Source organism: Tachypleus tridentatus, chromosome 3 (assembly GCF_004210375.1).
Source record: "Tachypleus tridentatus isolate NWPU-2018 chromosome 3, ASM421037v1, whole genome shotgun sequence".
In the NCBI taxonomy this organism is placed as follows: Eukaryota; Metazoa; Arthropoda; class Merostomata; order Xiphosura; family Limulidae; genus Tachypleus; species Tachypleus tridentatus.
The window spans coordinates 105,685,614-105,710,357 of NC_134827.1; the positions used below are offsets into that span (position 1 = coordinate 105,685,614).

Sequence of the window (24,744 nt, forward strand, 5' to 3'; positions counted from 1 at the left end):
CTTCTCTGTGTAGCTTTAAATTTATCTAGAATCCTCTCTGTCTAGCTTTAAATTTATCTAGAATTTTCTCTGTGTAGCTTTAAATTTATCTAGAATTTTCTCTGTGTGGCTTTAAATTTATCTAGAATTTTCTCTGTGTAGCTTTAAATTTATCTATAATCTTCTCTGTGTAGATTTAAATTTTTCTAGAATCCTTTCTCTCTAGCTTTAAATTTATCTAGAATTTTCTCTGTGTAGATTTAAATTTACCTAGAATTTTCTCTGTGTGGCTTTAAATTTATCTAGAATTTTCTCTGTGTAGCTTTAAATTTATCTAGAATTTTCTCTGTGTAGCTTTAAATTTATCTAGAACTTTCTCGGTGTAGCTTTAAATTTATCTAGAATTTTCTCTGTGTAGCTTTAAATTTATCTAGAACTTTCTCTGTGTAGCTTTAAATTTATCTAGAATTTTCTCTGTGTAGCTTTAAATTTATCTAGAATTTTCTCTGTGAAGCTTTAAATTTATCTAGAATTTTCTCTGTGTAGCTTTAAATTTATCTAGAATCCTCTCTGTGTAGCTTTAAATTTATCTAGAATCCTCTCTGTGTAGCTTTAAATTTATCTAGAATTTTCTCTGTGAAGCTTTAAATTTATCTAGAATTTTCTCTGTGTAGCTTTAAATTTATCTAGAATCTTCTCTGTGTAGCTTTAAATTTATCTAGAATCCTCTCTGTGTAGCTTTAAATTTATCTAGAATTTTCTCTGTGTAGCTTTAAATTTATCTAGAATTTTCTCTGTGAAGCTTTAAATTTATCTAGAATTTTCTCTGTGTAGCTTTAAATTTATCTAGAATTTTCTCTGTGTAGCTTTAAATTTATCTAGAATTTTCTCTGTGTAGCTTTAAATTTATCTAGAATCCTCTCTGTGTAGCTTTAAATTTATCTAGAATTTTCTCTCTGTGGCTTTAAATTTATCTAGAATCCTCTGTGTAGCTTTAAATTTATCTAGAATCCTCTCTGTGTAGCTTTAAATTTATCTAGAATTTTCTCTGTGAAGCTTTAAATTTATCTAGAATTTTCTCCGTGTAGCTTTAAATTTATCTAGAATCCTCTCTGTGTAGCTTTAAATTTATCTAGAATTTTCTCTGTGTAGCTTTAAATTTATCTAGAATTTTCTCTGTGAAGCATTACATTTATCTAGAATTTTTTCTGTGTAGCTTTAAATTTATCTAGAATCTTCTCTGTGTAACTTTTGTGGGAAAATTATATTCTTGAGGTCTACTAAACTGGTTTGTTGCTAAGCCTTTTTGAGACGATGAACAAGTAATGTATATTGTAGGACGTCACCTTCTATTTGATAAACAAACAATGTAAACGCTGGATGAATCATGATGACGAGAAAACCACTTGAAATAAAAATGTACTTTCACGACAGCTAGTATGGGTACTAAAACTTTAATTAAAGTAAAGTACAGAAGAACGTTTCGACCTTCTTAGGTCATCTTCAGGTTAACTTGATGAATGGAGCGAACACATAATTTGAAATTAGTAAATATAAATAGGTGAAACACTTATTTAACAACAACATGTAATAAACTACTACTAAACCCATTATTTGTGTTTACAACAGTTAGTCTAGAAAAACAAAGAAAACCTCAACTAAAACAACAAGGACAACAAATATATTTACCAAAATAATCTTATATTTTGTAGATTAATGACAAATTTTCATCTACAAGTTTTTACTGAACATTTGTAAGAATGATTAATCAAATGAGTATGCGCAGGTTTTCAGTCATTTCCAGTGGTAAACTCTCTCCAAATCAATTACTTTCGTCACTTTTCTTGAGCTTTCGAATCAGAAGGAGTTTTTGGAGACGATAAAATGGCGTATCGAAAGCCAGACAACAGACGAAACTGATAATGTACACAATCACCATGTGGCCGATGTAAGTGTAGGCCTGAAACAGTAACAACAAAATATATTCTCAAGATACCTGGTATGGGTATTAAAACTTTAATTAAAGTAAAGTACAGAACAACGTTTCGACCTTCTTAGGTCATCTTCAGATTAACAAAGAGTTAGCCTGAAGTCGGTTTATTAATAAGAAACAAACGCATCATGGATCTCATCAAGCAATGGGAAGTTCTTGTGTAATTAATTAATTAATCAATATATGTTGATACTTCGAATACTAATTAGCAAATGAAACTAAAATAGATTGAATATGAATTACAGAAGTTATACAGTATAAAGTTAAAAAAACAACGTCTTTTAAACAGCGGCATACTGAAGAAAACTGGGTGTAGCAGTGAAAATTATTATGTTGTTTATATCTTATTTTTTTCGGGAAATTGAGCCGTGATATTTCTATTCAATTTATATGACTAAGAATGGTAACACGTTGTTTTATAGACGATGTGGACAGGGAGTTAATGATAAACAGACAAAGGAGAAACGAGCAGCAACTAGTTAAAGTTGACTGGTTTGTTCTGAATTTCAAACATAGCTACACGAGGGCTATCTGCGCTAGCCGTCCTTAATTTAGCAGTGTAAGACTAGAGGGAAGGCAGCTGGTCATCACCACCCACCGCCAACTCTAAAGCTACTCTTTCACCAACGAATAGTGGGATTGATCGTAACTCCCCCAACCCTGAAAGGATAAACATGTGTGACGGGAATTCGAACCCGCGACCCACAGATAACGAGTCCAGTGCTCTATTCACCTGGCCACGTTTGGTCAATCAAGTAGAAAGGACGATATTTCCAAATGTTCTCTCTATCTGAGTTAATTTTGTAAATTAGTCCTATGAGGACAAGTGTCACCGCTCCCAGTTAAGCAGCTGATGTCAGTATCACACGTCAGCATTTCAAAGAAACGTAGTCGCAATATCTGCTACATCAGTAACGGTCAAATATTGCTCATTCGTTATCAAGTAGCTGTGTTCACAAATATCCCTCTCGTGGTTATGAGAAATAAAACAGTGTTAGCTCTCACAGATAATCCACTAACTCATCAATACCGATCTGTACTGATATATATCTGTACGGATATAACAAACGTACTAGTGTAACGCCGGAGCAAAGCACAAGCTTATAACACCAGTGTTCACGATTAACTCGCTAATATTCATGTATAACTTTAGGTATCTCACACTGGTTGTTTGTTGTGCAACTGTTTTTGTAAATGCATACAATAATTAATATTACCAGATTTGGTTTCGTTATCTCGTGATAACTCATCAGATGGCCCGAAATGGCCAGGTGGTTAAGGCGCTCGACTCGTAATCCGAGAATTGTGGGTTCGAATCCCTGTCACGTCAAATATGCTCGCCATTTAAGCCGTGAGGGCGTCAAAACGTGACCATCAATCCTACTATTCGTTGGTAAAAGAGTAGTCTAAAGAGTTGGAAATAGATGGTGATGGCTAGCTGCTTTCCCTCTAGTCTTAAACTACTAAATATGGGACAGCTAGCACAGATTATTATAATGGGATTCTTGTAAGGCAGGCTAATGATACGATTACACACCTTTATCCAGCAAGAAAAGAAAGACAGATTTTTATTTGACATCGAATATAAAAGCTGACAACTTTATCAGTGACCAGTGTTGTACTTACAGCAATGTAATGACTCGCATAGATCCTTTCGTGAGCAGAAGCTAAGTAAATCCGCTGTACTAATGGATGAAGAAGGTAGACTTCCAAGGTAATCCTACTGAATGGAATGAAATATTTGTTGGACAGGATCTTGTTGACAATACCTGATCAAATAAAACATTAACGTGCTTAAACAATCGTATAATACATTTGTATTTGTTTACAAAGATATCGTACCATTGTAAGATTGTAGTTTTATTTTAAGAATTTCTAAGATACTTTTAACGTGAACTGAAATAAATCCCATTCAGAACGATCTACGAAGAGCTTTTATTCTGTGATCGTATTAGCCGCATAGCCACGGATGGTTTTTTTTTTTTAGAGGGGGATAGGTGTTACGATGGATGAACGAAAGGTGTATAACCCTTGGAGGGAAGTTTTTCGACGTAAAGAAATTAACTAGATCAGCCTGAATACTTGAGTGGGTGTGCTGTGTTCCGCCCGTGTCCCAAGCATGTCTGTGTGGCGTGTTTGTTAAAAATTTTGTTGTCCTTGAAATTAATTATTACTTGCCAATTTCTCGTAGCGCCAGTGCATTCGATCCGCGTGTGACGTATTCATCACGTCATATTTGCATCTTGAGAATGGAAAAAAATAAAGTTCTTCGTGATGAGAAACAGAAGAGAAATGGGTAAATCGTGATTCCTATTGCAAGTCTACGTCCACGCAGGATAAAAATTATGCAAAGTTGGGGGTTGCGCATTGCACAATAAAAAGGTTTTTCCAGTATCATATAAGACGAGTTCTACTATAGTGTGGTGATTAGTTTCCAAAATCTATTTTCTTTTTCTCGTGTACATCACTAAAATTATTGTTATTTGATGGCTACTTTTGGTCAGTTTATAAACTTCGAAAGTCATTCAACCATTCCAAGATTCATTCTTCACTTAAGACAACGCTGAATCATAAATAGAACGTACTTAGTTCAGACTTTGATATATGAACATTTACTGAACTGTTCAACTAAAAAAGGGTTAAAACGAATATGTGACAGGTATAAGCTAGATAGATAACAGCACCTTTGGAGACAGTACATGTTATTATCTTACATCTTAGAAACTGATCCAATAACTGTACATTGTGAATTACTGTTTGTAAGTTGCACGAATATATAACACTTACTGCAATAAACTTTATCATTAACGAAGAAGTGGACTTAAAAGTTTCGACCCTGATGACGCACGTGCCAGAGATCATTCAGGGTTAAGACATCGTCATCCTTAATTTAGAACTACGGAACGGACTGAGGGCAGCCAATCAGCAGACGCTCGTTTTTGAGCGATTTTACGTCTCGAACCATGGACCCTTCCTTCCAAACCTCGACCCATAAAAAAATAAAATTTGTAACCTTTTATTTTTCATTTAAATCGAAATGGAATTAGCTAACTGAATCAATATTCCCCGTGATGTTCCAACAAATTTTTTTTTTTCAAAAATAATCAGTAGGAATTGATATGGCGTTCAGACACATAAAAATATTGTTTCACATTTGTTTTTAACTTAAATAAAATAATTATTTTTATTCATCTCTGACACTACCCACCTCCTTGCCCAGTAATGCAGAGAAGCGTTATCCAGGCAACACCTAAAGTCCAAACAAGGCGGTGTGTTGCAGCGTATAAAATAGTTGTAGACCGACTAGGAACTACTCCGTTGTTCCAAGGGTATACCCCGTATACAACGGCCAGACTGCAGCTAATTGCCAGAAGCCACCCTAAAATTTTAACATTCTGTAAAAAACAAAACAGAAACACAGAGATATACCACACTAGTTAAAAAAACGTTTTAGTGGATATTAATGAAGATGTCTTTCGTTTTAGCAAATTAAAAAACACACACACCCACAAATAGGATTTTTTTCTCTGACATATGCAGATGATGGATAATAGATGATACTGTGTAACTGACGCGCATGTAACTATCAGTCTAGGAACTAGATATAACTAGATATTAATAGCTTGTTATATACATAAGATATATTATATTTTCCCTGAAGAAATAGAAATCGAAAACGAATGAGATTCGACGTCGTGGTTCTGCCAGTCTGCTAGGTGCTTCGATCATATTTTATTGAAGTATTGTGCCATGCTGCACAAACACGGATTTCTGTTTTACTTCCAGTTTTGTTCTTGAAATAGAGGATTTTAAAAGACTCAGCTACAAAAAATTCCCTTCTTAATTGGATTTTGTTCCATTTAATAAAGACAGAACACTGAGAGAACTACATTCTTTTGCTAGTTGAGATCAGAGTCAAGTTACGACTGATTTAATTTTTGGAAATTTTAAAAATAAGTGTATTCTTAAAACAATGTATGATATCTTGAAAAATAGAGAACCACAGTTAAAATGATGTATGACATTTTGAAAAATAGAGAACCACAGTTAAAATGATGTATGACATCTTGAAAAATAAAGAACCACAGTTAAAATGATGTATGATATCTTGAAAAATAGAGAACCACAGTTAAAATGATGTATGACATTTTGAAAAATAGAGAACCACAGTTAAAATGATGTATGACATTTTGAAAAATAGAGAACCACAGTTAAAATGATGTATGATTTCTTGAAAAATAGAGAACCACAGTTAAAATGATGTATGACATTTTGAAAATAGAGAACCACAGTTAAAATGATGTATGATATCTTGAATAATAGAGAACCACAGTTAAAATGATGTATGACATTTTGAAAAATAGAGAACCACAGTTAAAATGATGTATGACATCTTGAAAAATAAAGAACCACAGTTAAAATGATGTATGATATCTTGAAAAATAGAGAACCACAGTTAAAATGATGTATGACATTTTGAAAAATAGAGAACCACAGTTAAAATGATGTATGACATTTTGAAAAATAGAGAACCACAGTTAAAATGATGTATGATATCTTGAAAAATAAAGAACCACAGTTAAAATGATGTATGATATCTTGAAAAATAGAGTACCACAGTTAAAATGATGAATGACATTTTGAAAAATAAAGAACCACGCTTAAAATGATGTATGATATCTTGAAAAATAGAGAATCACAGTTAAAATGATGTATGATATCTTGCAAAATAGAGAACCACAGTTAAATAAATGGATGACATTTCCATAAAATAGAGAACCACATGAAAAGAACCCAAATGCTGTTCTTCGTATTTGTTATTTTATCTTTTATGAATTATTGTCTATTTGTATGTTTCTTATGCAGCATTGGGTTCCACCATTCAACACCGACATGATAAGGTCCAGATAATAATGTAACACCAACGACCAACACACAAAAAAAGAAAGCCACTGATGTGTAGTGTGGTATTTTTTTTAATGAAACAAGACTGAACATATAATTTATTGTTATCTTTGTGACGCCGCCCAGGAAAAATTGAACACGACATTATTATGACGTAACAAGTAGGTAGTACGTCATAAACGAACCAAAAGTGCTATAATCTTTCAACCTGCCTTTTTGGTTTTACCGCTATCCTTGTTACAATTATTTCCATAGATTACCAAAGTTAGGGCTAACTACACAATATTCTATTTAATTTTATGATGCTATTAAAATAGTCAGAGACTATTAAAGGCTTAGTATTTTCTCGTATAATAAGGGTTGAAGTGTTTAAGGTGTCACGACAGATAAAGTACCTTTGGAATTGTCAAGTGAGGTTTTCTCACGTACATGTGTCCAAGTAGTAAACCAACAGCATATGGACCAAGGTGTGTATATGGTTTAGTGTAGAGCTCCAGAGAAAACACAAATTGTTGCCTGAAAGACATTAAAAAAAATTCAATCCAGTTGAGTTCGTTAATATGCCTTTAGTGTTCTGCGCTTTCACATGGCCTGCATTAATAAAGAATTTATAATCAGTGATTCAGATAAGACTGTTCGTATTTTCTTAACGTGCGTGAGCTACATTTAAAAATATTTTTCTTATGTGAACTTACTTTATATCAGGATTGGCGAACAGTTGGACCGGTGGAAAATCTCTGTAGTATGTGATCAAGGCTATAGTTACTATGGAGATTAATACGAAGGCGATGTTTACGCACACGCTAATGGTCCCTTTGTTTCTGTGAATGGTGATTGAAAAAGAACCATAGAAATTTAATCTATAAACACAACAACAGGAAAAATTCGCCTACTAAGTTTTATTTAATACGTAACCGATAGGCCTAATGATAAATTACCAGCCAATAAAACGTGATATTTTTACACTTAAGCAAATAGAAGAGAAACCTGTATCTCAAGGTTGAGCTGACGTTTATTTCTATACACTTACCTAATTGGTTGAACAGTGATAATACCAAACCTAAATTTTTATTTAATATATAGCTATGTCAAAAGAATATATTTCTTTGTAATCAAAACAAATATATACTGAACCTTTTTATTTCATACAAAATAGAAACAACAGATGGCAATAACGGGTTTAATGGAGCTACCTATTATACATCCATACCAGAAGTTAAAATATTGGGTAAATCTCATGTATTAATCATTTACTGATGGAATGTCAAAACACTTAATAAAAAATAAGGTTATTTATATCCCATCATATAGGTCTTGGTAATGCTCAACAGAGGGATAGCGCCATTTTACTTAGTGCTAGGTGAAATTAAAGTGAGTTAAGCCTATTTCACACTTGATAATATTGAACCTATTAAAGACCCTAAATTCATTTAAAGCTAAAAATATGATGTGACACTTCAGTGTTTAAAACAAAAAACAACAACAGTATTATTAATCCTTCGTTTAAATTATTTAGGAGAATAAAGTGAACTTTTTACAATAAATAAATGTTTTTCAAATGACGTGTATATATGTATATATACATTACACGTTAGGCCTCGTGCAATAGGCCTAATTCTATGTATACTTAACCAAAAATATGCTTAGACCCTCCAAATCTTGCAATCCATTTCGTCAAGATGACATTTTTGGTGTTATTTAATGAATATTATTAGGTATTTTTTAACAGCTTTACTAACGTCTAAATCGTTTTATGTAATTTAGAAAACTGATACACTGTTTGTCTTTTTTATTTCTGTCGTGTCAAATAGTTAAACTAAAAGAATGCGTTGAATGTTAAGAAAGTTGGAATTTCATTATATAACTCGCACGAAGGTTGTACTGTCTGCGATTTTCATGAAATGTCACGTGATTTTATACGATCCAATATGTCGTATTTAACTTTGTCGATATCGAAACTAAGGAATAGTACAACTGCACATCAGTAACATGCACCAACACATTTTACACAATAAATGTTGCACTTACGTCATGCACATGTATAAAATGTAAGCGTCGAATCGTTTTACGTTGCTGTAGGAAGCAGTTTTGGAATCGTCAGGCCATTACTACATTTTCATTTCCAAAGGAGGATTCTGGGAGCAGGCCCCCAGAAATGTTTTAAATTACTATGACTGAATCTTAAACAATTTTAACTATAAAACTGCATACACAGAACGTAATGTATTGAACTAACATAAGCAAATATTAATACATAAATTATAGCTTTACACGCCATGTACTGACTGGTCTTATCGCTTCCTACAGCCCTGTTTTTTATAAATAAAATGAGGTACTTACTTGATTATAGGAAAGATCACACACAGAGACAGAATAAACATCTGCATTTCACAGGAGAGGTACCACGCATGAAACAAACACTGCAAAATAACATTGTTGATTGAACAGAGGTAAAGTTGTTATCTTATTCTAGATACCAGTAATTCAACAAACACTGCAAAGTAACATTGTTGACTGAACAGAGGTAAAGTTGTTATCTTATTCTAGATACCAGTAATTCAACAAACACTGCAAAGTAACATTGTTGACTGAACAGAGGTAAAGTTGTTATCTTATTCTAGGTACGAGTAATTCAACAAACACTGCAAAGTAACATTGTTGACTGAACAGAGGTAAAGTTGTTATCTTATTCTAGATACCAGTAATTCAACAAACACTGCAAAGTAGCATTGTTGACTGAACAGAGGTAAAGTTGTTATCTTATTCTAGGTACCAGTAATTCAACAAACACTACAAAATAACATTGTTGACTAAACAGAGGTAAAGTTGTTATCTCATTTTGTAAATTGGTATTGGAACATGTCGTATCAAAAATACAAGCAAAGGACTGCACGCTGATACAAATTAACCGTTGAAATTCTTCAGATTAAATTATCAATGAAATAACATTAAGTTTTCAACATTTTAAGTGATGTGCACTTAAATCGAAGAACATTTAAAAAATTTAAAGCTAGAATTTAAATTTCATAAGATCAGTTCGCTGGTACTTGTTTTTTCTCTATTTCTTCTTTATTACACCCTATTTCTTGTTTATTACACCCTATTTTTATAAGGGGGATGATATATTCGGTTACGCCCCCACCCAGTTGCACAGCGACATCTCTGTGAGCTTACAAGGCTAGAATCTGAGCTTGGATACCCGTGATGAGCAGAGCACATATAACCTGTTGTGTTGGTTTGTGCTTAACTTTCAAACAAACTTCTTCCCTCAGTGGCGCAGCAGTAAGTCAGAAGGCACGTTGTGACCAAAGCACAGATTAGCCTATCGTCTCGTTTTCCGCTTGAGTGCAAAGAATCTCTGGTTACGATTGTTTGGTATAAAAAATATAGATATAAAAAAGAGGGGAAAAAACAACTGTGGACCCCTTCGAATATGTTGAGATATTTTTTTCTTTTACATTATCTCAGAGTGTCTTGTTTGTTTGTTTTTTTGAATTTCGTGCAAAGCTACCCGAGCAAATAGATATAGAAAAGAGGGGAAAAAACAACTGTGGACCCCTTCAAATATGTTGAGATATTTTTTCTTTTACATTCTCTCAGAGTGTCTTGTTTGTTTGTTTTTTTAATTTCGTGCAAAGCTACTCGAGCAAACACATTACATTCCTTGGTATCACTTTCGACTCAAGACTAACATGGAAAAACATGTTAACAACACGTTTTGTTTGTTTGCTTTTTGAATTTCGTGCAAAGCTACACGAGGACTATCTGTGCTAGCCGTCCCTAATTTATCAGTGTAAGACTAGAGGGAAGGCAGCTAGTCATCACCACCCACCGCCAACTCTTGGGCTACTCTTTTACCAACGAATAGTGGGATTGACCGTAACATTATAACGCCCCCACGGCTGGGAGAGCGAGCATGTTTGGCGCGACGGGGATGCGAACGCGCGACCCTCACATTACGAGTTGCACGCCTTAACACGTTTGGCCATGCTGGGCCGAGTGTCTTGACAGCAATGACATGCAAAATAAGCACTTATAGCCTTAAATTCCGTATGAATAATCACTGGTTGTTGTTTATAAGTTTTAAAATTTACCAGTCGTAACTTCATTTGTGATTACGGGATTTAATAAATACAAAAAAAAATATTTAAAAATTCATTTTTTCCATCAAATCAATTGCTCTTAACAAGTTGTATCCTCATCGTATCTCCATTATTACGACGTAGTTCTTGTTACAGCTATATGTGGGATAATTAGGCTTATGTCTGAACGACGTTTCGTCTCTAACAGTAAGACATGCTTATGTACCAAGATACGAAACGTTATACAAAATTCAGTATATACTCCTCAAAAAAAGAAACGCAAAAGGGATATTTTTGTTATTTTAAAGAGAAATATATGTAATAACGTTACAAGCTCAGAGTATGTGATGTTACACGTGTTAAGGCACTGATTGTCAGACCAAAATGACAATAAAAGTTGTGCACTTTGAAAACGGAGGAAACCATCGGATTTTTCGCCAAAACGCATTCGTGTCCAATAAATTTGTTTGAGAGATCTGCAACATGTGCAAAATTCCTATAAAAGTGACGGGTTCTCGGTTTCCATAGCTCAGTGTTAAGCCACCGACATGCAATACAGTTACGCCAAGACTGACAGAAGCACAACGCAACAACGCCATTGGTCTCTTGGAAGCAGGCGAATCTCGATCAGATGTTGCCAGAGCTGTGAATGTCCACCAAAGCACCATCACAAGGCTATGGAATCGTCACCAACAACATGGATCAACTCGTGACCGTCCACGATCTGGCAGACCTCGTGTGACCACGCCCGCACAAGATCGCTACATCCGGTTACGTCACCTTCGGGATAGGACCACCACTGCAACGTCTATTGCCTCAACCATACCAGGGCTGCGCAGAATTTTTGATCAGACCGTACGCAACCGTCGACGAGATTCTTAGGCCCCATGTGCAACCCATCATGGTGAACGTCAACGACGTTTTTCAACATGACAACGCCCGTCCTCACACAGCCCGACTCACCACTGTCTTCTTGAGACACCACAACATCAACGTTCTTCCCTGGCTCTCCAGATCACCAGATTTAAACCCCATCGAACATCTTTGGGACGATTTGGACCGAAGTCTGCGACGGCGACAACCTCAACCGCAGACTCTACCTCAGCTTGCAGCAGCTTTGCAAGCTGAATGGACAACCATTCCAGAGGATGTGATTTGTCATCTCATCGCTTCCATGGGCAGGAGATACCAAACAGTTATTGATGCTCACGGGGGGCATACTCGTTATTGACGTTGAGTGACGTTAAACTTCAACTAGTGAGCGTGGACTTCGCCTTTGCAGACTTTGAATGTTCAGCAGTGAATGTGCAAAGTTTCACACATGTCATACAGAACTACCCGGAATAAACTTGTTAACAATATGTCTCAAATTTTGCCTTTTGCGTTTCTTTTTTTGAAGAGTATGTTATGCAACAAGCATCAGTTTCGTGTTCATCGTAAGTTAAGTGGATGTCTCTTAAAAAACAACAACAAATAAATTAGTTAATGTTTTGTTCCTTCCACTTTGCAAACCCCTATTGGTAGACAGCGGGATGGCAACATGGCACACACAGAATTACTTCATGCTTAGCTTCAAACAATCCATCATCCTTTAAATTTATACACCAAAATCAAGATTACGGCATTTCTTCATCAGAACAAGCAAGCTGGTAAAAAACTGGAGTATTATTTTGAACTTAAACAGCGTCCTCATGCGACCCATTAGCTGAACAGCGAAATCAGGAATTATTCCCATTTTAGGCCTGCTGATCAGATGTGGTTTAACTAGACGGCAAACACCGTTTCAGATACGGTTTAACATATCCCGAATATCGAACTTAACTGTTACTTTTATAACGCATTTATAACTGAAAGAGCATAGTGTAGTTAAGACACGCTAATCGCTGGGCCACGCTCAACCCAAATATTTGGTTTGTTTGGATTTCGCGCATAGCTACATGAAGGATATCTGTGCTAGCCGTCCATAATTTAGCAGTATAAGACTAGAAAGAAGACAGCTTGTCATCACCACCCACCGCCAAATCTTTTACCAACGAACAGTGGGATTGGACGTAACATTATAACGCCCTCAGGGCCGAAAGAGCTAGTATGATCGGTGTAACATGGATTCGAACCCGCGACCCTCGGATAAAAAATTCGACTGCTTTAACCACCTGGCCATGCTGGGCCCAGTCCAAATATAAGAATCAAAGATAGTCAACACTACATAGGTTTATATGATAGCGTATTTTTAATAAATGGATGGAACCATAGAATGACCTGTCAATAATCAGAACATATCTACAAGGTGGAGTACACTAATAAGCGCGTGAACGCCACCTGTAATTTTTAAAGATTATTTATATTTTACAAGTAGTGCGAATATTGTAAAAAAAATGCACGGTTTATTACCACGGCTACAAAATGGTGGTTATGATTTTTTGTGAGTGTTTTCACGACAACTTAGCATCAATCATGGGCGTCTGTGTGTTTTTCTTATAGCAAAGCCATATCGGGCTATCTTCTGTGTCTACCGAAAGGAATCGAACCTCTGATTCTAACTTTGTAAATCCCTAGACTCACCGCTGTTCCAGCGGGAACTCGTTACTCATAGAGAACCAGACTCACCGTCCGTTATCATTTTATCATTAACTCACTAACTACTAGGCCTATCAGAAGCAGAAATTTAATTTTAGGCTTAGGTGAAATAATAACTAAAACGGTTTCGTGCGACAAAGATAAAAAACACACACATCCAGATGTTTTGGTATTTGATGTTTGAGTAACCACTAAACGCCGTTTTAAATTAAATAATACAATAACATACGTAAATTCAACACATAATAATTATTTCAGAATTTACCAACAAACACTAACTCTTTGTTTTTCATTTCCTATAAAATTGTTCAAGAAAATAGCATTGGACCACCACCAGTTTTTACAACCTTCCACTTCGAACTCCAATGTTTCGTTCCAGAGAGGTCCAGAACCGAGCAATGGAATAATGATTACAATAGCCGAAACCATCAGAAGTGTAGGTGCCAATCTGGATGAAGCGAAAACAACACAGTATAAGTTAACGAAATTATTATAAACGCAGTAATAAATCGTAAAATAAATATTTACTGCTAATAGGAAGGTTCGGTATAATTAACATTGGTGAGAAAAAATAAAACAATGTTAATATGCTGTTTCTAAAACAAATTTAATAAAAGCCTATATTTAGTTTGTAAGTAATTTACATACAGTTAATTAAATGTATCTTACTATTATTTTTAATTTATTTTTAAATTATTTGTCATAAAAAAAGGATTATAATAATGGTTTATATAATAATGAAATTATAATAATGGTTTATACAATAATAATTCGTTTGTTTGTTTTTTAATTTCGCGCAAAGCTGCTAGAGGGTTATCTGCGCTAGCCGTCCTTAATTTAGCATTGCAAGACTCGAGGGAAGGCAGCTAGTTATCACCAGTCACCGCCAACTCTTGGGCATCTCTTTTACCAACGGATAGTGGGATTAACCGTCACATCATAACGACGGGGATTCGAACCCGCGACCCACGGAGTACGTGTCGAGCGCCCCCTAACTACCTGGCCATGCCGGGCCTAACACAATAATAATAACTTTTACAACTATAATAAAGGTTTTTAACTCATGACTATCTTACAATAAATTAATCCTTTAATTTCTCCAAGTTAAGGCACCAGATAAGACACTTGAACACTATATATTCCTTTACTTAAGTAGTGTCTGTTAAAGATGCACTCTGGAAATAGCACATACTTCATCACAACTTTATAAAATGTCATTCTTATGTTGTACATCCTCAGTTTAGTTTAGACACTCACATGATTTTTCACTTCATTATGCTTAAGTAAGGGTTGAACATTGATGTAGCTTTGTTTCAGGCCCCGGCATGGCCAGGTGGGATTTAGGCATTCGACTCGTAATTCGAGGGTGGCGGGTCCGAATCCTTGTTACACCAAACATGCTCGCCCTTTCAGCCGTGGGGGGCGTTATATAGTTAATGTCAATCTAACTATTCTTTGGTAAAAGAGTATCCCAAGAGTTGGCGATGGGTGGTGATAACTAGCTGCCTAGTCTTACACCGCTAAATTAGGGACGGCTAGCGCAAAGAGCTCTCGCGTAACTTTGCGCGAAATTCCAAAAACAAACAAACAAACTTTCTTTCAAGATTTAAAAAAAATGAATTGGTTTGAATTTTCAAAACGATCGAGTACTTGTAAATGTTCACACTGGCTGTTCTGTCTATTTCGGTAAGTCATTACCTCGTATCTGTTAATTAAAACTTTGAAGCTAGAGGGCAGGTACCTACCGGATATAACGGTGCATGAGAAAGACGGGAATGCTGAATCTTCCGTTGACTTCCTTGACGCTCTTAAGGGTAGTGTAAACAACCAGAAAACCACTGAAAAATGAGAGAAACAGAAAGCAAGCAAGATATGGAAACTTATTTACTATTTCCACTGTAAATTATCATGCGAAATTGAAAGGTTAAAGTTAATGGCTTAACGTTGTTAATGAGCTTTCAGATTCACTGACAGAAAGGGAAAAAATATAACTCTGTTTTTCTTTACTATGAAAAAAAAAAACAATTATGTACCGGCTTATCTTAAGTAATAAGCATACAATTTTATGAATTACTGAGACAAAGTTGTTATTCCAGAGAAACATTTGGTTTAAAAAAAAAGTGAAAGACATGTAAATATTTGAACTTTGAACTGGAGTTCTGTTTCATAAATATAAACACCAAATAAGGTAAATTAGCCTAAAAACCAATAGGTTTTAAACGTACGTTTGAAGGTTTGATCCCTACAGAGATTTAAGTTCGTCGAAAGAGTTAGGTTATTAAAAAAAAAAATGTCATTTGTTCGTCATCTTTCTTGGAAATGGATCAGTAGGTAAACGATCCATTTAACAGATGAATAAATACCAAAATAGGGCTTGAATTCACTTTTGGAAAGTTAAAACAAAAACATTTAAAAAAAACTAATAATTTGATGGCACTATTAAACACAAAAGGTCCCAATATATCGACTATTTTTAATTAAATGTACTACGCAGGAATATTAATTAGATGAAGTGTTTTTAGGAGAAAACGACCTCTATTTTTTAAACAACAAAAGATATTTATTTCAATCAACGTTTATTAGCCTTTGCAGTTTAATAAAGACAAGGATTGTTTGATGTGAAAACTTACGTCTTTTCGTTATTAACTAGAGAACAAAAGTCATATTCTTGGTCAAACTTTGTTGCCAAAATTTCCAGCTCTCTCCAGGATGCACACAAAATCATGAAGACTATATTAATTACGTTATTGGGTAAATAAAAGCTGTTGGTATTACCTCACAAAGAAAAACGTATCTACCGAGACGAAACCATTCGATATTGCTTGAAAGCCAAATTCAGTTGGGAAAACAGTGCTTCTCTTTAAGTTACCTGAAAAACAGATAAACTTATAGTTTGGAAGAGAAACTAGTGTCAATGGTGGTTAATTGTTTCTTTGTTTGTTTGTTTTGGAATTTCGCACAAAGCCACTCGAGGGCTATCTGTGTTAGCCGTCCCTAATTTAGCAGTGTAAGACTAGAGGGAAGTGCAGCTAGTCATCACCACCCACCGCCAACTCTTGGGCTACTCTTTTACCAACGAATAGTGGGATTGACCGTAACATTGTAACGCCCCCACGGCTGGGAGGGCGAGCATATTTAGCGCGACCGGGATGCGAACCCGCGACCCTCAGATTACGAGTCGCACGCCTTAACACGCCTGGCCATGCCGGACCAGGTGGTTAATTATACTCGTATTATTAGTGTATTACTAAAGAATACATTATGTATTTGGTGACTGAACATTGCCAGATAGTTCGGGTACTCGACTCGTAATCTGAGGGTCGCAAAGTAGAACATCTTTCAGCTGTAACGGTCCACCCCATAATTTGTTAATAAAAGAGTATTCCAATAGCTGGCGATGGGTGGTGATGACTAGCCGCCTTCCCTCTTCTCTATCACTGATAAATGAGAGACGGTTAGCGCAAGTAGCCTTCGTGTAGATCTGCGCGAATTTTAAAACAAAGAAACTATAGGTTTCAGATACACACACGTGGTATACAGGCTGGGTTATGTTGCTAGATACAAGCTTTATTTAGTTATTTTAAATTACCTCGCAAAACTAATACTGTATTTCGGAATAAAACGTAAAAAAAGACTCACGAAATACGTGGAAGTTGACAAAGAGATACGTGTGGCATAAGACGATCCAGTTTATGGAAATGACTTTCAAACCGTGTAGAGCTCGTAAATTATCGACCGCAGAACTCGTATTAAAGAGGTTCTGAAGGTTGGAATAAACAGAGAAAGAGCACACCAACTGCGCAGCGAGTCCTGGAATTGTAGGAATTATACAATATACAAAGAGCACACCAACTGCACAGCGAGTCCTGGAATTGTAGGGATTATACAATATACATAGTAACTAAATACTGAATAGAAATAACGAAAAGAGTGTTTGAAATGTTAACAATTGGTATACACTGTAGAAAACCAATATTAAACTATGAAATGTTAACAATTGGTATACACTGTAGAAAACCAATATTAAACTATGAAATGTTAACAATTGGTATACACTGTAGAAAACCAATATTAAACTATGAAATGTTAACAATTGGTATACACTGTAGAAAACCAATATTAAACTATGAAATGTAACTTTACTCAAACACAGTGAATAATACAGTGATACAGTAAAGAAACGAATAATACAGTGATACAGTAGAGAAACGAATAATACAGTGAAACAAACAAGAAACGAATAATACAGTGAAACAGTAAAGAAAAGAATAAAACAGTAAAACAGAATAAAACGAGAAAAGCTAATTTAATAACTTTTGAAATTAAATAGGTCAAGGGGATGTTCTTTTATTAATGTTTTGTCCCAATTTTTCAGAAGACGATAACATTAAAGGACCCTAGCGTCTAATGTAGTGAGACATAATATTTAATTAAATTATCTGGCATAGGATGACGTTTTATACCTTAATCTGATAAAACATATAGTTTATCTTTTAATCTGCCTAAATATATTTATTTTATTCTTTACATGATAAAACATTTTTTATTCCTTTATCTGGTAGAAGGTTATCTGAGAAATCATAAGTGTGACGTATCTTGAGACTTCACTTTTATTGGAACTTGGTGTATTTTAACCCTGTCGACGTAAGGTAGCGCTATAGCATTGAACGAAACTCCTCTTTGGCAACTATTGGATCAGTTTAAGTTATATTATAATGAGCTGTTCTTACTTAAACACAAAGTGGGTTAGTTAAGAATACTGCGATAAAGATTACAGATAGTTTTACTATGATGTAACATCAGAGCTATTTTTGTCTATTAATTAAGTTCTCGTAACTCACAAGTTAAGGCTTTGTTCACCGTTAGACTTAAGGTTTCATAAAATGTAAGTCATAATATTTTTTTTCTTATTCTGTAATGCTACTAACTTGTTAACATGTAGTTTCGAAGGGAAAAAATTTAGTGACAGCTATTACCGAAACCCGTAGTGGGCACGTTAAGATAAAAGTGATTAAAGCTACTGACGGTTGTACTGTGGTGGTTTACACCTTTTATATTAAGTAACTCAGTACAGTTTAAAGAACGTTTCACGACGTTTCGGTACGTAGAATGAAAAATCAACCATAAGGCTCAAATTTTGACTACCTAAAAAACATCATCTACATTAGATTAGGCTTAAACAGTGGTTATTTGAATACATAAAAGCGTTTCTTTCTTACCTTGTTTTTCTATTGGTTGATCCTTCCACTTGAGATAGAACAGCTCGATTACTGTGCCGGTCGTCATTAAGGCCACGAAACCGCTAAGAACCGCTCTGGATATGTAATAAGTTAAAGTTAACTAAAAACGAAACGTCCGTATATATTTTTAACTGAAAGAGAAGAAAGACGTTTCACAACATACCCAGTACAGCCTGAAACTTTATTTTTCTCATAATCGTGAGGAAACGGTAAGATTTACATGAATGTGGAAATATGACATGAAATCAACCACCAGAATTCTCTTATTTATATCTGAATTGTGTAGCAGAACCCGTATAACACGAGGCTAGTGGGATAAGTGTTATAATAAAAAAAAAATTGGTGGAACTCAGATTTTACTGTGGCTGTTAATAATAAACTAGTAGGAATTCTGAAGATATAAAAGTTGAGTTAGTAGGAATTCTGAAGATATAAAAGTTGAGTTAGTAAGAATTCTGAAGATATAAAAGTTGAGTTAGTAGGAATTCTGAAGATATAAAAGTTGAGTTAGTAGGAATTCTGAAGATATAAAAGTTGAGTTAGTAGGAATTCTGAAGATATAAAAGTTGAGTTAGTAGGAATTCTGAAGATATAAAAGTTGAGTTAGTAGGAATTCTGAAGATATAAAAGTTGAGTTAGTAGGAATTCTGAAGATATAAAAGTTGAGTTAGTAGGAATTCTGAAGATATAGAAGTTGAGTTAGTAGGAATTCTGAAGATATAGAAGTTGAGTTAGTAAGAATTCTGAAGATATAAAAGTTGAGTTAGGAATTCTGAAGATATAAAGGTTGAGTTAGTAGGAATTCTGAAGATATAAAAGTTGAGTTAGTAGGAATTCTGAAGATATAGAAGTTGAGTTAGTAAGAATTCTGAAGATATAGAAGTTGAGTTAGTAAGAATTCTGAAGATATAAAAGTTGAGTTAGTAGGAATTCTGAATATATAAAAGTTGAGTTAGTAGGAATTCTGAAGATATAAAGGTTGAGTTAGTAGGAATTCTGAAGATATAAAAGTTGAGTTATTAGGAATTCTGAAGATATAAAAGTTGAGTTAGGAATTCTGAAGATATAAAGGTTGAGTTAGTAGGAATTCTGAAGATATAAAAGTTGAGTTAGTAGGAATTCTGAAGATATAGAAGTTGAGTTAGTAAGAATTCTGAAGATATAAAAGTTGAGTTACTAGGAATTCTGAATATATAAAAGTTGAGTTAGTAGGAATTCTGAAGATATAAAGGTTGAGTTAGTAGGAATTCTGAAGATATAAAGGTTGAGTTATTAGGAATTCTGAAGATATAAAAGTTGAGTTATTAGGAATTCTGAAGATATAAAAGTTGAGTTATTAGGAATTCTGAAGATATAAAAGTTGAGTTATTAGGAATTCTGAAGATATAAAAGTTGAGTTATTAGGAATTCTGAAGATATAAAGTTGAGTTATTAGGAATTCTGAAGATATAAAAGTTGAGTTATTAGGAATTCTGAAGATATAAAAGTTGAGTTATTAGGAATTCTGAAGATATAAAAGTTGAGTTAGTAGGAATTCTGAAGATATAAAAGTTGAGTTAGCAGGAATTCTGAAGATATAGAAGTTGAGTAAGTTGGAATTCTGAAGATATAGAAGTTGACTTTTACCTGTTCTACCATTTTTTCTTAAATACGAGTTTCGTAGTATTAGTTTCGCTTTATTCAAGAAGTAAAGTTTAGTTTCAAAAAGTCCTTACATTACAGCAATCTGTCCATTTGAAAACGAAGTGGCTTCTTTCACTTCACACCGAGGAACTGAAGCTACGAAACCGACATACTTGGCAGCTACGAGAAATGAAACATTGGACTATAGTACACTGCTCTATGGATAGTTACTTATCTCAGGTATATATTACAATCAGCTATTTAAGGGCTGTCTGACGATAACACGGTAAACTGAAAGAAACCTTGACCTTTCTTTCTGCTTCCATTTTATTTATTTTAATCATTTATTTTTAAGTTGATTGATTTGTCGAGAGCAGAGCCACATTGGGCTATCTGTTGTGTCCCGCTGAGAGCAGAGCCGCATTGGGCTATCTGTTGTGTCCCGCTGCTGATAATCTAACCGCGGATTTTAGTGTTGTTAGTACGTGAACTTACTTCAGTGGGACAGTGGTTGTCAACGTTGCACGTTAAACCCGAAAATGTTATCCATCACGTGCGGATTCTTCTCAAAACGTCGTTTGAACTTTTACGTAAGTAAATCATTTTCACTGAAATCGGGTCACATTTTGTTACACTTAAAATGTTGACAACCACTGGATATAGATTCTCTAGACAGATCGCGACGTGAAAGACTTAACGATCGTATTATAATTCAAACATAACAAACAAAATAATAAAAAATGTTCATTGTGGTAACCGAAACAATAATTTGATTTAAGTAAGAGTTTCTTTTTTTTTTTTCCGAAATGTAAAAACATGATATAAAAAAATATGTTTAATTATTTATAAAATCTACATAGCTGAATTATGGGAAATCCATAATTAAAACCAAATAACTTTTACGAAATTTAAATTCGCAGGCCTGTGTTATTAGTCTTCAGTAATATTACGTCATCAAAATGTCCCTGGCTACTTCCACTCAATAGATGGAAAGCTAGACTCTTACCTGCGTTTGCAATGTTTTCAATGTCCTGTCTTCCACAAGTCGAAGGAACACAAACTCCAAACCGGAAGGACAAGAAGTAGAAAAATCGGGCATTTTCAACACCAATTGTTCTCCAAAACTAATAACAATAAAATATCGAATTTAATATCTATAGATTATAGAAATCTGATTTATTTTCTATTTCAGAACATCTTCGATTTTTTTTCCTTGTCACAAGTTATAACTGGTAGTATTTCAGAAATTATCCCGTTTTTACATCAGTATTTACTTATGAACAAATCAAGTATAATTTATTTATTTTATACACAATTTAAATTTGGGGTTGATTCTCTGTTGACTCAGCAGCAATCATGTTTTTCATTGCAAAAGTGTTTTTTTGACATTCATATTATGGTATTATATGCAACAGGTGGAATTATGACTCACTTTGTAGATTAGTATACTATCACTTTGTGGTCTAATGGGTGGATTAGAATTGTCACTTTGTGGTCTAATGGGTGAATTAGTATTGTCACTTTGTGGTCTAATGGGTGAATTAGTATTGTCACTTTGTGGTCTAATGGGTGGATTAGAATTGTCACTTTGTGGTCTAATGGGTGGATTAGAATTGTCACTTTGTGATCTAATGGGTGGATTACTACTGCCACTTTGTGATCTAATGGGTGGATTACTACTGCCACTTTGTGGTCTAATGAATGGATTAGTATTGTCACTTTGTGGTCTAATGGGTGAATTAGTATTGTCAGTTTGTGGTCTAATGAATGGATTAGTATTGTCAGTTTGTGGTCTAATGGGTGAATTAGTATTGTCAGTTTGTGGTCTAATGGGTGAATTAGTATTGTCAGTTTGTGGTCTAATGGGTGGATTAGAATTGTCACTTTGTGGTCTAATGGGTGGATTACTACTGCTACTTTGTGGTCTAATGAATGGATTAGTATTGTCACTTTGTGGTCTAATGGGTGAATTAGTATTGTCAGTTTGTGGTCTAATGAATGGATTAGTATTGTCAGTTTGTGGTCTAATGGGTGAATTAGTATTGTCAGTTTGTGGTCTAATGGGTGAATTAGTATTGTCAGTTTGTGGTCTAATGGGTGGATTAGAATTGTCAGTTTGTGGTCTAATGGGTGGATTAGAATTGTCACTTTGTGGTCTAATGGGTGAATTAGTATTGTCACTTTGTGGTCTAATGGGTGAATTAGTATTGTCACTTTGTGGTCTAATGGGTGAATTAGTATTGTCACTTTGTGGTCTAATGGGTGGATTAGAATTGTCACTTTGTGGTCTAATGGGTGGATTAGAATTGTCACTTTGTGGTCTAATGGGTGGATTAGAATTGTCACTTTGTGGTCTAATGGGTGGATTAGAATTGTCACTTTGTGATCTAATGGGTGGATTACTACTGCCACTTTGTGGTCTAATGAATGGATTAGTATTGTCACTTTGTGGTCTAATGGGTGAATTAGTATTGTCAGTTTGTGGTCTAATGAATGGATTAGTATTGTCAGTTTGTGGTCTAATGGGTGAATTAGTATTGTCAGTTTGTGGTCTAATGGGTGAATTAGTATTGTCAGTTTGTGGTCTAATGGGTGAATTAGTATTGTCAGTTTGTGGTCTAATGGGTGGATTAGAATTGTCACTTTGTGGTCTAATGGGTGGATTACTACTGCTACTTTGTGGTCTAATGAATGGATTAGTATTGTCACTTTGTGGTCTAATGGGTGAATTAGTATTGTCAGTTTGTGGTCTAATGAATGGATTAGTATTGTCAGTTTGTGGTCTAATGGGTGGATTAGAATTGTCACTTTGTGGTCTAATGGGTGGATTAGAATTGTCACTTTGTGATCTAATGGGTGGATTACTACTGCCACTTTGTGGTCTAATGAATGGATTAGTATTGTCACTTTGTGGTCTAATGGGTGAATTAGTATTGTCAGTTTGTGGTCTAATGAATGGATTAGTATTGTCAGTTTGTGGTCTAATGGGTGAATTAGTATTGTCAGTTTGTGGTCTAATGGGTGAATTAGTATTGTCAGTTTGTGGTCTAATGGGTGAATTAGTATTGTCACTTTGTGGTCTAATGGGTGAATTAGTATTGTCACTTTGTGGTCTAATGGGTGAATTAGTATTGTCACTTTGTGGTCTAATGGGTGGATTAAATTGTCACTTTGTGGTCTAATGGGTGGATTAGAATTGTCACTTTGTGGTCTAATGGGTGGATTAGAATTGTCACTTTGTGATCTAATGGGTGGATTACTACTGCCACTTTGTGGTCTAATGAATGGATTAGTATTGTCACTTTGTGGTCTAATGGGTGAATTAGTATTGTCAGTTTGTGGTCTAATGGGTGAATTAGTATTGTCAGTTTGTGGTCTAATGGGTGAATTAGTATTGTCAGTTTGTGGTCTAATGGGTGAATTAGTATTGTCAGTTTGTGGTCTAATGGGTGAATTAGTATTGTCAGTTTGTGGTCTAATGGGTGGATTAGAATTGTCACTTTGTGGTCTAATGGGTGGATTACTACTGCTACTTTGTGGTCTAATGAATGGATTAGTATTGTCACTTTGTGGTCTAATGGGTGAATTAGTATTGTCAGTTTGTGGTCTAATGAATGGATTAGTATTGTCAGTTTGTGGTCTAATGGGTGGATTAGAATTGTCACTTTGTGGTCTAATGGGTGGATTAGAATTGTCACTTTGTGATCTAATGGGTGGATTACTACTGCCACTTTGTGGTCTAATGAATGGATTAGTGTTGTCACTTTGTGGTCTAATGGGTGAATTAGTATTGTCAGTTTGTGGTCTAATGAATGGATTAGTATTGTCAGTTTGTGGTCTAATGGGTGAATTAGTATTGTCAGTTTGTGGTCTAATGGGTGAATTAGTATTGTCAGTTTGTGGTCTAATGGGTGGATTAGAATTGTCACTTTGTGGTCTAATGAATGGATTAGTATTGTCACTTTGTGGTCTAATGGGTGAATTAGTATTGTCACTTTGTGGTCTAATGGGTGGATTAGAATTGTCACTTTGTGGTCTAATGGGTGGATTAGAATTGTCACTTTGTGGTCTAATGGGTGGATTACTACTGCTACTTTGTGGTCTAATGAATGGATTAGTATTGTCACTTTGTGGTCTAATGGGTGAATTAGTATTGTCAGTTTGTGGTCTAGTGAATGGATTAGTATTGTCAGTTTGTGGTCTAATGGGTGGATTAGAATTGTCACTTTGTGGTCTAATGGGTGGATTAGAATTGTCACTTTGTGATCTAATGGGTGGATTACTACTGCCACTTTGTGGTCTAATGAATGGATTAGTATTGTCACTTTGTGGTCTAATGGGTGAA

General features: G+C 34.8%; 1 protein-coding gene across 2 annotated transcripts in view; it reads right to left on the reverse strand.

The window, feature by feature from the left end:
* Positions 1 to 1,693: 1,693 nt before the first annotated feature.
* The window catches only part of LOC143247672 (nose resistant to fluoxetine protein 6-like), a 31,236-nt gene continuing 8,185 nt past the window's right edge, over positions 1,694 to 24,744 (reverse strand). The window contains exons 3-15 of one of the 2 annotated variants that reach the window (XM_076496055.1): positions 21,406 to 21,523; positions 20,492 to 20,579; positions 18,756 to 18,850; positions 17,176 to 17,346; positions 16,312 to 16,405; positions 15,282 to 15,374; positions 13,816 to 13,984; positions 9,218 to 9,297; positions 7,573 to 7,698; positions 7,273 to 7,393; positions 5,181 to 5,367; positions 3,599 to 3,741; positions 1,694 to 1,939 (exon numbers count right to left, since the gene is read on the reverse strand). In XM_076496055.1, coding sequence (XP_076352170.1) covers positions 1,802 to 1,939; positions 3,599 to 3,741; positions 5,181 to 5,367; positions 7,273 to 7,393; positions 7,573 to 7,698; positions 9,218 to 9,297; positions 13,816 to 13,984; positions 15,282 to 15,374; positions 16,312 to 16,405; positions 17,176 to 17,346; positions 18,756 to 18,850; positions 20,492 to 20,579; positions 21,406 to 21,523 — 1,623 coding nt within the window. In that variant the 3' untranslated portion in view covers positions 1,694 to 1,801. Of the gene's footprint in view, positions 1,940 to 3,598; positions 3,742 to 5,180; positions 5,368 to 7,272; positions 7,394 to 7,572; positions 7,699 to 9,217; positions 9,298 to 13,815; positions 13,985 to 15,281; positions 15,375 to 16,311; positions 16,406 to 17,175; positions 17,347 to 18,755; positions 18,851 to 20,491; positions 20,580 to 21,405; positions 21,524 to 24,744 lie in introns of those variants that run through there. The other variant, XR_013026658.1, reaches the window with a different exon arrangement.